The 14,999-nt window shown below is 40.3% G+C and overlaps 1 protein-coding gene across 4 annotated transcripts in view; it reads left to right on the forward strand.

Annotated features, from left to right (window-relative positions):
* Positions 1-938: 938 nt before the first annotated feature.
* Positions 939-14,999, forward strand: part of si:dkey-94l16.4 (uncharacterized) — a 63,562-nt gene continuing 49,501 nt past the window's right edge. For 3 of the 4 annotated variants that reach the window (XR_010021267.1, XM_063074206.1, XM_063074209.1), the window contains exons 1-2: positions 939-1,677; positions 4,009-7,664. Coding sequence is in view for 3 of the 4 variants with exons in the window: in XM_063074206.1 (XP_062930276.1) it covers positions 4,032-7,664 (3,633 nt within the window). In the remaining variant the exon portion in view is untranslated. The remainder of the gene's footprint in view (positions 1,678-4,008; positions 7,665-14,999) is intronic. The other variant, XM_063074207.1, reaches the window with a different exon arrangement.

Genomic DNA, 14,999 nt, shown 5'->3' on the forward strand with positions numbered 1-14,999 from the left:
CAGAATACAAGGACTTCTCTTTAGAACAGAGATGAGGAGGAATTCCTTTCGCCAGAGGAAAGTGAATCTGCCGAATTCATTGCCACAAGCAGCTGTGGAGGCCAAGTTATTGGATATATTTAAAACGAGGGTTGAAGTTTTCTTGATTGGTAAGCATGTTAAAGGTTACGGGGAGATGGCAAGAGAATGGGTTGGAGTGGGAAAATAAATCAGCTGTGATGGAGCAGACATGTTGGCTGAATGGCCTAATTCTGCTCCTTTGTCTAATGATCTTAATTATTGTGTTATTAAGTATTAAAACTTAATTCTGTATTTTCAGACCTTGGTACATAGTTAGGTGCTCTTCAATCTTATTGAAATTATTTTATCTGTATTTTTCCTAGTTTATCCCATACGTTTGCCACAGAAGTTCCACAGCCCCCTTAATGCAGCATAGATCTTAACACCTCACCTACATTTTTTAAATGATAGAGTGAAGATAGATTAGCAGATTATCCATGATGTGCAGTGTTCCTTGGTCTTTGAATGTAATATGCACTTTAAATTAAAATATAGTGGTAACTTGATCAAGTCACTGAGAAACATATGTTTAATATGAGATAGTTATTTTCAGGATTTATCATTAGCATGTAGTGGGATAAATTATTGGTAAGCCAAAACACAAATAAATGCATGTTAATTTTTGTTTTCCTCCGGGCTTTGCTTCTACCTTGCTACAAATTTAGTGATGTGTTGTGGTCGACTTTATGGAAACTTTTGATTTATGTATCATAGAATTGTAGGCTTTTTTTGTTTTTCAGAGCTCATTTTTATAGTTGTTTTGACTTAAAGAACGCCAAATACTTCGCTGTGATTCCGTAGTCCAAAAACAAGTGCGAATGCTTATTTGGAAGTTTGCAACATTGCCTTCTAACTGCATGTGCGTGGAAGGCCTGGGAGCTCAAACCACAACAGGCAGAGCGCGCCGCTGTCATGGCGACCGCCGCTTGAGCGACAGCCGCAAAGCGCTGCTATGGTGACCGCCGTCCGGCGTTGTTGTGGAGACGTCGAATGAGGGACAGCCGCGCTGCCACCATGGAGACAGTGGGCTGAGTGACAGTCTCAACAGCCGGACCGGCACCAGCGCTGAACGCGAGTGGTTTCAGGTAAAGGGAAAACAAACGCTCCAATCACGACGGGGAGGAAACGTCGGCGACGCCGGCTCTGCCTCCTCACTTCCCGTCCTTTGTTTCCAAACACCGCGAGGCCTGGGAGCGGCCTACACAGCCTGGGGCTGGAGTGAGTGAATCAGCGAACCGGCGAGGGGGGGTAGCCCCGCGTCCGAACAGCTCTGCGAACCAGGTCGGGCGTCCTTCAACCGAAGGCTACGTTAGCCGTTGGGCGAGCAGTGCTTGAGGTGGAAAGGAGGCCCGGGGCGAGAGAGTGAGAGGGGCGACGGCGGTGTTCCCCTTTGTTTGGAACAGCCCCCCATGTGGACTGGTCGTTTATCGTGATGTTGATCTCAGACCCTCTCGGGCAGATGTACAAAGGGGATCCGGCAGAGTCCCATCCTCTGTGAAACTCTGCCAGCCTCCGCTGCTCCGCTTCAGGCCGCTCTGCAGTCGGTTACAGTCCCACCGACAACCTCTGCTAACCTAAGTCTAGCCCTTCAGCCTTCATTGATGAGACTTGAGGAAGGTAATGTTTTGATCACACTTTGCAGTTACCGTATTCGTATGCAAACGCGTTACATAATATCGATATCTAACTGCAATAACAAACTCTTTGTTCTGGTTTACTTCCTAGTAAACTAATGTGGGACTAAATTGCCACGAGTTACGGTGCGTGGGTGAAGATGTGGCTACTTGTGCCTTTTGTCATAATCTTACGGTTGTGTCAATCCCACCCCCGTTAGTTCACGATGCGATTTTACTTGTTCCACACCGAACTCTTGAGTAACTGACATTTCCTATTTAAATTCGGAAACAGCTCTTTAAACATGTTAGCTTTGACTGAATCATGGCTATAGTTATAAGAAGAAGATATTTCTCAGTTAGAGTGAAGGATCTTGCCTTATGTTAACAAAACCCAGTGTCCAGTGGAAACGTTATTTAAGAAAATAAGCGCAAGAAGGTTTCAGGCCCCCGGAGTTTATAACTAAGTTGCTGATTCACCGTTGTCACGATGTACTTTAGGATGCGGACTAACAAATTCACTTTCACTGACGGTAACAGAATAATCAATGTGTTTATAAATGCGAGATTTTGATAAAGCATTAGGATTTTCCTGCTTCATTAGCAATTAAGTTATAATTTTATCTGATACTGTATTATTTGTTACATTAAAACATTTTTTTTATAAGATTTCACTGGATCAAAACATGTGAAATCCCCCTCTACCTCACAGGCACCTCGCTGCAACCAAAACCTTTATAGAAGCATTTTCATTTCCTGCCTTAGCACTGCACATGCACTTGGTGTCTGTTATGAGATCACGTGTGCTGTCTTGTTCCATCCACTTAGGATGTGGCTGTTCTGTGTGTTATGGTAATTAGCAGAAATGAATGAGACTGTGCATGCAGCTCTCACTGAAGCGATGGGCTTTGTGTCTTGATGAAGCTGCTCATAAGGACAAAGGATAACGCCTTGGCGATGTGTTTTTGTTTCACAGACCTCCAGTTTAATTGTTTGTGATCTCCACATAATTCCCAAAAATGGATGCTAAACTTCTGAATCCAAACTGAGCAACTCACTGTCTGTTCCTTCTTTGTCTACTATGTTCTGCTTTTAGTATTGGTGTGGACAATGTGATGTGTAAAACAGATTGTTAGCTTCCATCAAATTTAGTGTAAGGATTAATTGGGAACATGGAGTTTGGTAGGAAATGTTTCATCCTCTTGTATTCTTTTTGCAGATGTTTCTGGTTGGACATGGACATGATTTGTGAAAATGAATCAATTCTTATGCATAGTTTTAAATTATATTTGAATCCAAGCAATTGTTAAATTCAAGATGAAATGCAATTTTGCATAATATTGATTAAGTCAATTTAAAATTTCTTGTATCGTACATAATTACAAAGTAGTCTCAGTATAAATTAAATATATTTTCATGGGTCTCCTGTATCTGAACCACAATGAATATTTCACTCCTCATGTATGTATTGAACTGATGAAATTTATACAGGGGCAATGTGACGGAGTAACTGAAAATATATGAATAGGGAGGTTGATGATGGGCATTTAATAATTACTGATCTCAGTCTTTAAAACAAAATTTACAATTATTCCCATTGACTTTCAAATATGTGGATCTGACTTGAGAGGAGTGAATATTAAGGAAATTAGAAGGGAACAAAAAAAGTTGCTTTCCAATAATAATGTAACTCAGTTTCAGAAATGAATACAGCCCCATTTAGATCCAGAGCTCTCTAAAAATTGCTTCCTTTTCTTAAGATGCCCTGCTCCATTTCACAATACATTCGACACTAGACGTCAAAGATATAGAAAAAAAGATCTTTTAAGGAAAACAATAGCTTGGATCAGTTTTCTTTGAACAAAAGCACTGAGTTATAGCTCTGCTCTAAAACTTGAGTGTTCAAATTTAATTGACAATCCAGTCTGCAATGTCAAAGTTCTTCAGTCTTTGAAAAGCTCTGCAGTTTCAAAATTTGGATGAATGGTGAACCATGATGTAACTTTTGAAAGGAGTGGAGCATTCTTGTACTTCTTATTTTTACTGTAAAATAAAAAATAAATTGCATTTTGTCTCACCACTGTGAAGATCTCACTGTGCATTTAAAGGCTGTCATTAGTTTTCCAAATTGATTAGTTGTAAATAAGTGTATAAGGGGGTTTCCAGGATACATTGTGACATTAATGCTGATTTGTTTTATTCGTTCATCTGTTTACTGTATGATTACTGTGTAATTTTCTAACTTTTTTATCTATTTGTATTATTGGTTCTTTTTGTAATTATTTTAATTAATAACAACATCCTTTTTTTATTTTATTTCTCCTAAAAAAAACAGAGTGAAGCAGAGAAATTCCTGTAATGGAGTCAGGTCAGGACCAGGCTGAAAGGTTACAAAGCAGAAAGGATGACTTAATTAATTTCAGCATCCCTGTGGATTATTCTGCTGATTGCACAAGAAATCAAAGAGAAGGGCTACAGGCAAATGATCCTTTAGATAGTGGGACCGTGGATACCCAATTCAGCATGTGTAGTAAGAACACACCTGGTGACTTGGAGACCAACACTGTACCTCTGACTGACAAGGTTCACCTGGACGATGCAATCTCAAGTACTACAGTTACTGTCTCTTACGTTAATCGGCCCCACCTGTTTTCTTCCCAACGGACACTACAGCATTCCTTGCATGAGCAACCATTACCATCACTCTTTATTCCATCTGTTTGTGTACAGTCACAGCAGATGTTGTCAGCACCTACCAATTTTGTTGACTCGTCATTTGAGAACTCTGTTTTAGCACAGCCTGGTGATCTGGAATCCATTAGAAGAGGACTTGAAAATGGAATAGACTGCAGCACTGTGAACCCCCACAGACTAAAGGCACTGGACCTGGATTTACCTTTAGTGGCAACCACTGTCCATGAATCTAATAGTCCACTTGAAAAGAGATTAAATGTGAGAGAGGACATTTTGTATGAACAATCGAGTGGTTCTTCTGATGTGGAAATACTGGACTCTGTATGTCAGTTTTCCAGAGCAATGGGTCAGGAAGATAAGTGGAGTGACTCTGCCAGTTCTGCTGAAACTCTTGTTCAAAACTCAGAAGCACTTGCAGTGAAACTGACTGAGTCAGAAAACAGACCAAACAACAATGAACAGTGTGAAAGCAATAACCTGCTGGGCAGGATGGACCACTCTGAAATGCAAAATGGTGCTGGTGTCTTTGCTGGGATTAAAACTTCCAGCAGTCAACATATAGAGAAGAACCTTCAGTCCATGTGCAACTTAAACACACGTTATAAAGATCAGACCACAATGACAATAAAAACAGAAAATGATGAACTTTCAGAGGCAGCAGTGTCTGTTAATTCTGAAGAAAGCCTGAGTGGGGATAACTTTGGCAAAACATGTACAAATGTTTTGACAGAAGAGGAACATGGTGATTCGCCATGTAAAACACTTTCCACTTCCACACATTTGTCACAAAGTTTAAGTGCAGACAGTAATGATTGGGAAGACACAGAGAGTATTGGGACCAACACATCATCAGGTTACAAAGTGGCACCAAATGAAGGCTGCAGTAACATGTTGCCGAATTCTGGAAATGGTAGCAGCTATACTTCAGATAACAGTTTAGTACTCCAAACTGATAATATATCACAACAAAGTATGAAAGCTGGTGAGTGTTTTCATGACCAAGAAATAGCTTTATCATTTGACCTAAAGAATGGAGAAATGCATTGTTCTGGAAAGGATGCTGTAGCCACTCCCACTCAGAATAATAGCTTGTTGCAAGCCATTTGCAGCACAGCAGATAATGCAACTTCTCCATCCAGTGGAGATCAGACATCAAATATTATAGTAACTGAACAGACTCCAAATCATGAAAATAATTGTAGGGAATCCAATGAAGAAATTTGTGCTAATGATACAGATGATAACCTCTTTGTGGCTGAACCAATTTTGATCCCTGAATCGTCACAGATAGATAACAATGTACGTGAGAATAGCAGAAGTTCGACCTCATTCAATAAACAAATTCTTCCTACCTTGTCGAAGTCACCAGCTTCTGAAAGTAACCATCCTAAGATAAAGCCATGCTCTCTTGAATTGCATAAACTAAATGTTCTTGAAACTGAGGGGAAGTGTGATGTTCGGGGATATGTGTTAGACCTGAAAAGGAATAATGTTGCTTCAATGTCATGCAGCATTTCTATGAGTCTATCTTTATCCAAGTCTGGCAAAGGTATTGGTGGTGAAGAGGAGACAGAATCTGCTGAGAGCTGTGACAGTAAAAGTGGCCAGAGCCCCACTCATGATAATATATGCAAAGCCTTGTCTGTCCAGCCAGAGCAGCAAATCCCAAGCAGGAGAAAACAGACCTTTGTCACAAAGTATGAGGACAGTGAGTTGGTTTGCATCTCTGATGATGAAGTTGTTGATTGTTTGGTTGCAAAGACTGATTCACCACAAGACTGGAATCAGCCACAAGTTCGGGAAAATAAGAAGAAAAAGGCATGTCAGCAATATTTGAATCAGACATTTGAAGATCAACCACTCCAGAATGCTGAACCCAAACATTTTGAAAGAAAAATTCTGCCACCAAGACAAAGAGGAATGAGGCTGGAACAAATTGTGCAAAATATTGTTACTCAACCAAAGGCAAGAACGTCTAATAACCTTGGTGAGAGACTGAGAAGAAGCAAAGATGGATCAGTTCCTACTCCCACCAGGTTTCAGCCCCCGCGACATAAGTCATCTAGTTCCGTTGCAGGACAGAAGTCCAAAGGCTATGTTGGATCTCTTCCTTGCATCAAGGATTCCTCGCAAAAAACAAGTTCAGCATGTAAAATGCAAGAACAATGTGAGGCAAACCAAGAGGAAACCAGTACAGCAGCTGTGGAGAAATTGAACAGAAATAAATCTACCTCTATTCCAGGTTCTTGCCATGGACGTGCAACAAAACTGAACACTCCAGTTTCTTCCAGCAAATCTTTATGCAATGCATCTTCGTCTTCAAAGCAGCCAGCTGAAACCCACTGGGAGGGTCATAGTTCAGGAGGCAAACATAAGTTTGCCAAGCTTGATCTCAAATGTGTAAATGGGAACAGGAGAAAGCATTCAGGAAGCTCCAGGAATGCCTGCGTGTCATCCCGGCCACAGTCTTCCCAACCAAGAACGCAGGGCAAAGTAAGGAAGAGGGTACATAAATCAGCAGGTAAAAAGCGGCAGTCACAGCGGGGACGGCCCTCAATGGTCTTTGCTCCTGAAGAGCCTGAGATAAAGCTAAGAGCCTTGTCTCTTAAGGCTGAGGATCGTCGAGAAAGATATGATAGTTTTTCACCTTATGTTAGGGTAGAAGCAAAGGGTTATTCAGTGTGTACGGTAGTGAACTATTCGGAAGAGGATAATAATATTCTTAAACAAAAGAAACATTCCCAGCAGCAGTCACATGGTGCAGTTCCAAAATCATCTTGCATGACACTGGGCCCTGTAGTAAATGAAGCTACTCATAAAAACTTTCTAGTCTGCTGTCTTTGTGGCTTATCTGCAAATGCAATGGAGCAAGGTGATCTTTTTGGACCTTTCTATCCTAGGGGATATACATCTTCCAACAATCAGACTTTCCAATCTAAAGAAGTAAAGACTGAGCAAGCAAGCACTGTTGCCTCCAGCTCTACCTGTAATTCCATTAGGAATGTAGTAAATAAAACAACTGGACAAAACCAAGAGTCTAGAACGAGAGAAGGGACAATAACTCGTGGCCAGAAGCGTAGAGGTGTTGATGGCACAGAAGAGAGCTCAAAATGTTCAGAAAGTAAGAAGGGCAAGAATGAGCCAACTTTGGAAGAGTGGTACCAGCCCCCATTGGTCCCAATGGATGCTAATGAATATTGGATGCATGAAGACTGTGTGACTTGGTGTGCTGGTGTATTTCTTGTGAGAGGAAAGTTATATGGGTTGTTGGAAGCTATCAGCGTTGCACAGGAAGCGGTAAGTAAGGCAATGAATTGTGGAGTATTCTACAGATTTTAATCACTTTGTTTCTGAAGTCCTTGTAAATGAATGAAAGATATTGCATCAACAGTAGAATGTTCTACAATCATATTCAGAATATTCAGAGAAAGAATATTTTTGTGCTACCTTTATTTTCATTGTAATGAGTCATTTCTGTAGAGGGAGATCAGTTTTTAAATTTGAACTTGAGTTGAAATGTTCAGAGAATCTTTTAGTGAGATTTTATAATCACCTTGCATTGTAAATTTACAGCAGAAATTCGTTGAGGCACATAGCATGGTTTGCAATTCCAGCTTGAAACCTTTACTAAGGCAAAAAGAGGAAGTCTTATTCTGTGGTTGTGATTAGAGTTTCACTTGTTTAACTGGCTAGTCATGTTCGATAACAGTGTAGCGCAGTGCAATGATATTTAAATGTTATTTCAAGGTAAATAATTTTTGTGTGAGAAAGTTATTGCTTTTTAAAGAGGGGAAATGAAAGGAGCAGTAACTATTTTTTTCCAGTTTCTTAAAGCTTGATTTTTTCTGAACATTGTTGAGGGATAGATGAGCTTTGCATGTTTGGTCAGTAACCCTTTTCTTGTGGTTCCTAGTTTTAAATGCCAAAGCCCATGTTGACCATTTGTATTGTCCCTTTCTCCATGATCTCTTTTAAGCAATGATCTTCTGTTGCTTTTCTTCCCCTTTCCCACTCCTCATTCAATTGTGCCCAATTTTTTCAACCATCCCATTTATAACTTGAAACAAGGGAATCCAGAAGAATTTCTTAATGATTCCCACTTTCTCACCCTTAACTATTGTCTGAATTTGTAAGTTCCTGTCACAATTTCCAGCTGCTGATTGTGTTAGAATTATATAATTTTTCATTTTAAGTTAACATTTTAGTGAAAGCCTCAAAGCGTTGTAATTCTGGAAATACTCAAATTGACTGCAGATATAATAGATTGATGTCCAATCAGCATATGCAGGTGCAGTATGTTTGGACAAGGCTTGATTTGGAGCGTATTGTACAATTTTGCAATGCTACTTCTAGTTTTGTGGAATGGAAGTCTGTTAAAGTTTATTCTAAGAATTTGTTAAAACAGTTGCTCTGGTTCCAGTGGAAATTTGATTGTAGTTAGTACAGGAAGTCACATGCTGATAAATCAGATAGTTGACAAGGCTTTGGTGCTCCTACAAGGTAGATGTAATGAGACTTGATTGTATTCAGTCCATGTCACTGTAATGAAACAAGGCCACTAGCTCAAATTAGCCTCCATTTATAGCAGTATTGAAGTCCATTGTCATCAGTCCAGAGATAATTTTAAAATATCAAACTTGTATATAAAGGCTCCAGTAGGTGTGATTAGTTAACAAAAGCAGTAATATTATTCATACTGGTTTTTTAATTTCTGAATTTCATAGTCATTAGTCTGAAGGCTTGTGTTTCAAGCAGAGAGCTGAGTTTGATGTCTCAAGGTAATGTCCAGTGTAGAGGATATGCCCTAAATGTTGCATTTGATTGGAGTATTGTACCAGTGACAAAATGTATTTTTGCCTCCAGCTTTTAACTAACTTTCTTAAAAGGTCTTTGATTTCTTTGTTTCATTCTCCAGAGACACAGCAATATTTGCTCCTGTATTTATTTTTCATTGTACCGTTGCTTTTACATTTTTCTTTTGAAAAATATGGAAAACCTTGAGCTGGAAATGCAAGGGTCCACTACAAAGAAACTTTTGTTCTGCTTGTATCCTTCTATCAGCACATAAAGTGGGTTGTATATGGAAGTGATTTTGTGGAGCTACCAAATTCCAACCAGTTAAAGGGAATCACTAGCGCAGAAGTTTAAATATTTTGGTGGTGGATTTTAACTATAATTCAGAGTCAGAGACTCCAATCATGGGGTCTATTTAAACAGAGATTTAAGATTGGGTCTTTTGATTCCGTGCTGGGGATATTCCCAATAAAGAAAAAAGGGAAAGATGAGAAGAGCAGTAGTGATAGGGGAATAGACAGGAGATTCTGTGGACATGTACAGGTGGTATATAGTCTCCAACGTGCCAGGTCAGGGACATCTCAAATTGAGTCCACTACATTCTTAAGGGAGAGGTTGAGCAGCTAGAAGTTGTCGTACACATTGGTACCAACAACACAGGTAGGAAAAGGGATGAGAATCTGAAGAATGGATAGGTAGGAAGCTAAAAAGCAGGACCTCAAGGGTAGTACCGTATATTCTGGAGTATAAACTGATCTAGAGTATTAGAGTGTAAGCCGACCCCCCCCCCCCCTTTTCAAGGGTGAAAAAGTGACTTTTTCATGTTACCTGTGTATAGGCCGACACCTTTTGTAGAGGTTTTTGACTTAACCAGAGAAGATCACAAGATCTCACTCAGCTTTGCTGGATTTGGAACCTGGAAATTTTGTGAACCAGTACCTGCTAAGAAAACAGGCCTACACATTGTAGAGCATTATTAGCGAATTCTTAATAAATAAATCAGGGAGGGAAATTTTGGATTAGGTCTCCAATGGTAAAGAATCCTCTGAAATGTAACCCCCGTGAAACCATTTAGTGCCCATCGTAATCTCATTAAAACATAACACGGAGTGGCGGGACTCGTACGTGTACTCAGTATTGAGTTTGCGACCACCATGTGCAAAAGATTAATACAAATGTGATATGACGCTGGCTTCAAGCTGAGGGTTGTTGATTTTGCTAAAAGAACGAATAATTCTGCAGCTGCTAAGAAGTTTGGTGTAAACGAGAAACAAGTGAGAGAGTATAGAACGGCAGAGGACACTCTGAGGGAAATGACAAAGATGAAATGTGCAAACCGCGGGAAAACATGCCAGTGGCCGGAACTGGAAGAAAAAGTTTTAGGGTGGTGAATCACCAGCGATCGTCTGGATACATTGTTACCAGAGAAATGATTTGAGCTCAAGCCTTGAAATGGGACGAAAAACACCGTGAGGTCAGCGAAAATTTCAAAGCTACGCGAAGTTGGTGCACCCAATTTATGAATAGACGTGATCTTGTGTTGAGACAAAACAAAGATTGCTCAGAAAATTCCAGCAGGGTGTTGTTTATGTCCAAAAACACTGCTGGATGGATGAAGCGGGTTGCTTGACGTGGGTTAAAGAGGTGTGGCGTCGACGCCCCGAAGGTTTCGGGAAAGAAAAGTTGTTACTTGTTTGGGACACGTTCAAAGTGCACTTGTCAGGTGAGACAAAAGCATCATTGAAAGCTGAAAATACGGACATTGCAGTTATCCCCGGTGGTTTGATGTCCGTGCTCCAGCCACTGGATGTGAGTTTAAACAAACCATTTAAAGAATTCATGCGTCGACAGTGGAACGAATTTGACTCAAAAACAGCCAATAAATACGACTTGTCTTCCGCGTATTCGTTTTTCCAAAGTTGGCACCCTCTGTATAAACTGACCCCCTAATTTTAGGACCAAAATTTAGGGCCAAATTCTCGGCTTATACACCAGAATTTACGGTAATCTCTGGCTTGCCGTCTGTGCCATGTGTGAGGTAGGGTAAGAATAGCTGAAGAACTGGTTCAGGGAGACAGGGTTTCAGATTTGTTGATCATTGGAATCTCCTCTGGGAAGGTATGATCTGTATGAAAGTGCGGGGAACATGAGGGAAACAATATCCTTGTGGGCAGATTTGCTAGAGCTGTTGGGGAGGGTTTAGAGTATTTTGGAGACAATGACCACAACTCCATGACTTTTACCCTAGCCCTGGACAGGGATAGTAATGGGGAGGAGGGTATAGAAAAATATTTAATTGGGGGAGGCTGAATTATGCTATTAAGCAGGAACTTGGAGCATAAAGTGGGAACAGATGTACTTGGGGAATATTTAGGGAGTACTAACATAGGGTTCTGTATAGCTTCGTCTCATTGAGATAGGGAGAGGATGGTAGGGTAGAAAAACCATGGTTGACAAGAGATGTGGAGCACCTAATCAGGAAGAAGGAAACATACCTTAGGTTTAGGAAGCAAGGATTGGACAGGGCTCTTGAGAGTTACAATTTAGCCAGGAAGGAGCTTACAAAGGGACTTGGGCAAGCCAGCAGGAGACATGACAAATAGGATTAAGAGAAACCGTAAGGCACCTATGTGAAGAATAGGAGAATGACTGGAGTGAGAGTAGGACCAGTCAGGGATAAAAGAGGAAACATGCCTGGAGTTGGAGGAGGTAGGGGTGGTCCCTGATGAATACTTTGCTTCATTATTCATCAGTGAGAGGGACCTTGACGAATGTGAGTTCAGCATAGAACAGGGTAATATTGCTGAAACATGTTGAGGTTAAGGAAGAGGATTTACTGGAACTTTTGAAAACCATAGGATAGATAAGGCCCCCAGGCCAGTCAGGATATACCCCAGGTGAATATGGGCAACAAGGAAAGAAATTGCTGTGCCTTTGTTGATGACCTTTGTATCTTCACTGGTCAGAGGAGTAGTACCAGAAGATTGGAGGGTAACAAATGTTATTCTTTTGTTCAAGAAAGGAAATAGGGTTAATCCTGGGAATTATAGAGCAGCGTGTCTTACTTTAGTGGAAGGCAGGCTATTGGAGAGGATTCTTAGAGACAGAATTTACAAGCATTCGGAGAAGTATTGTCGGATTAGGGATCATCAGCTTGGCTTTGTGAGGATCAGTTTGTGCCTCACAAGCCTGATTTAATTCTTCAGGAAGGTGACACAACAGATTGATGAAGGTAGAACAGTGGATTTTGTGTATATGGATTTTAGTAAGGAGTTCAACAAGGTTCTCCCTGGTAGATTAATTTAAAAAGTCAGGAGACACGGGAGCCAGGGAAACTTGGTTGCATGGATTCACAATTGGCTTGCCCGTAGAGGGCAGAAGGTGTTAGTAGATGGAGTGAACTCTGCCTGGAGGTTAGTGATCAGTGGTGTTCAACAGGGATCTGTTCTGAGACCCCTGCTCTTTGCGATTTTTATAAATGATTTAGATGAAGAAGGGGAAGGGTAGGTTAGTAAATTTGCAGATGACCTGAAGGCTTGTAGTTTAATGGATACTGTAGAAGGTTGTTGTAGATTACAACGGGATAGTGGTAGGATGCAGAGCTAGGCTGAGAAGTGGAAAATGTAGTTCATTCTGCAAAAGTGTGAAAAGATTCACTTTGGAAGGTTGAATTTGAAGGCAGAGTACAGGGTTAATGGCAGGATTCTTAGCAGTGGAGGAATAGAGGGATCTTAGGATTCTTTATCCACAGATCCTTTTTTACATTCCAAGAATCAATGAGGAAACAAATTATTCTTGATTTTAAATTTTGCTTGTGACTTCTGTCTTACACATCCATTTTTGGTCCCTGAATATTTTCTTTCCACCTAATACAGTATTGAGTACAAAAATTAAATTCCTGGTTTGTTCAGTAAAACGAGAGAGAGAGAGAGAGAGAAAATGAGAATGAAATTAATTTTTATATAGATGATATGCCACCAACAATTGTTGCTCCACACAGTGCTCTAAACAACCTTACTATACAGGTTGAGTGCCACTTGCCTGACATCACAAATCGAAAATTCCACAAGACGCTGGGTAGGTTCCTAGGAAATGCACAGGTCTCTGCAAATCACAGACAATTCTGAGAAGTAACCTCATATATGTAATGAAAAATAGAAAAAAACACTGCATAAAGCAAAAAATGAAGATCTCAACAGTGTATTGTCAGTGTCATAGTGAACTTATGCCACAGCAGTATGCTGAACGTGAAACAAGTAAGGATCTATTATAATAACTGAAAATTGAAGGTAATTGTGAATATTCAGGGGACTAGTTGCAGAAATCTAAGAAAAGGCATGGATTACATTTTTAAAGTGTCTACTGATCACAAAAATCTAGCAACAGAACAAGTCTATGATGCTACATACATCAAGTCTATGATGCTAATTGCTTTTTATACCTTACATAAAACTTAACAGCAAGTAAAATTCAAATACAGTGTACTGCAGCCTTTTAATCAAAACACGGCATCATAGATGGAGACTGAAAGCCTGGCATTGTTTGTTGTTCCATAGCTGATTCAGGTATTCTGTTGATGCTGCTGTGCTGCTTTTGTTACCCTGCACACATACTTTCATTTTATTAATGGTATCTAATAATTTTTACTGTTAACTACACAAGTGTAAGACCAGGACTGGCTACTGGTAGTGCATTAATTTAGAGTCGAAAATTATGACAATCTCAAGCTATTTTATTATATATTGCAAACTCTGAAAGAATCCAAAATCCAGCCCCAAGTATTTCGGTTAGTGAATTCAACCTATATTTGAAGTTTTCTAGCTACTTAAACACGAGTAATTCTACAGATGCTGGAAGCCCAAAGCGCGCACACACACAAAATACCGGGGGATCTCGGCAGGTCAGGCAGCATATATGGAAATGAATAAATAGTGGATATTTCAGGCCAGCACCCTTCTTCAGGACAAAGGAAGAAGGGTGTTGGCTGGAAATGTCCACTGTTTATTCATTTCCATAGGTGCCTCCTGACCTGCTGAGTTTGAGCGTGTGTTGCTTTAAGTTACTTATTGCCTCCTGATACCTTCTGGAGTTACAGTTGTAAAACAAATATATTGTGTACTTACATTGAGGAATGCTGCAGAAAAATGGTGCAGTTACTTAAAATTTGATGAAAGCTATGTTTTTTTGAACTGCTACTTGTATGAAAGTCTTTTTAAAAATTGTGAATTGAACATAAAATTAAGTTGCATTGACAGCAGTGTAACTGCACTTCATTATTCCCTTTTATCTACCCAACATTGTGTGTGTTTATATAATACATACACAGAGCCTGAAGCTACATGAATTATTTAGCAAGCAATTGATTTAAAGATATTGGGCTGGATTGTGCTTTATTGTGTTCTGTAGGGAACCACTGTTCAACGTGTATTCTACTTTGGGGCCTGTGCAATGCAGTGCGGAAATACAGAGCTCTGTTGCTGAACTTGAGAAGGCCAGATTCACATAAGGCTAAGGGAGGTCTTCAGAGAGGTGCTGGGGTAGGGTGTGGCTTCCCTTGCTTGGGATCCAGTTGTCACATGTGGTCTGCTCTGCCTGATCGAAGGGTTATAACATGGAAGCCTTGACCTTTGTCCATCCAGCATGATCTAGCTCAGGGGTCCCCAACCACTAGGCCGCAGAGCATGTGCTACCGGGCCCCGAGGAAATGATATGAGTCTGCTGCACCTTTCCTTATTCCCTGTCATACACTGTTGAACTTGAACATAGGGTTGCCAACTGTCCCTTATTTACCGGGACATCCTGTATATTGGGCTAAATTGGTTTGTCCCATACGGACTG

This window comes from Mobula hypostoma, chromosome 22 (assembly GCF_963921235.1).
Source record: "Mobula hypostoma chromosome 22, sMobHyp1.1, whole genome shotgun sequence".
NCBI lineage: Eukaryota > Metazoa > Chordata > Chondrichthyes > Myliobatiformes > Myliobatidae > Mobula > Mobula hypostoma.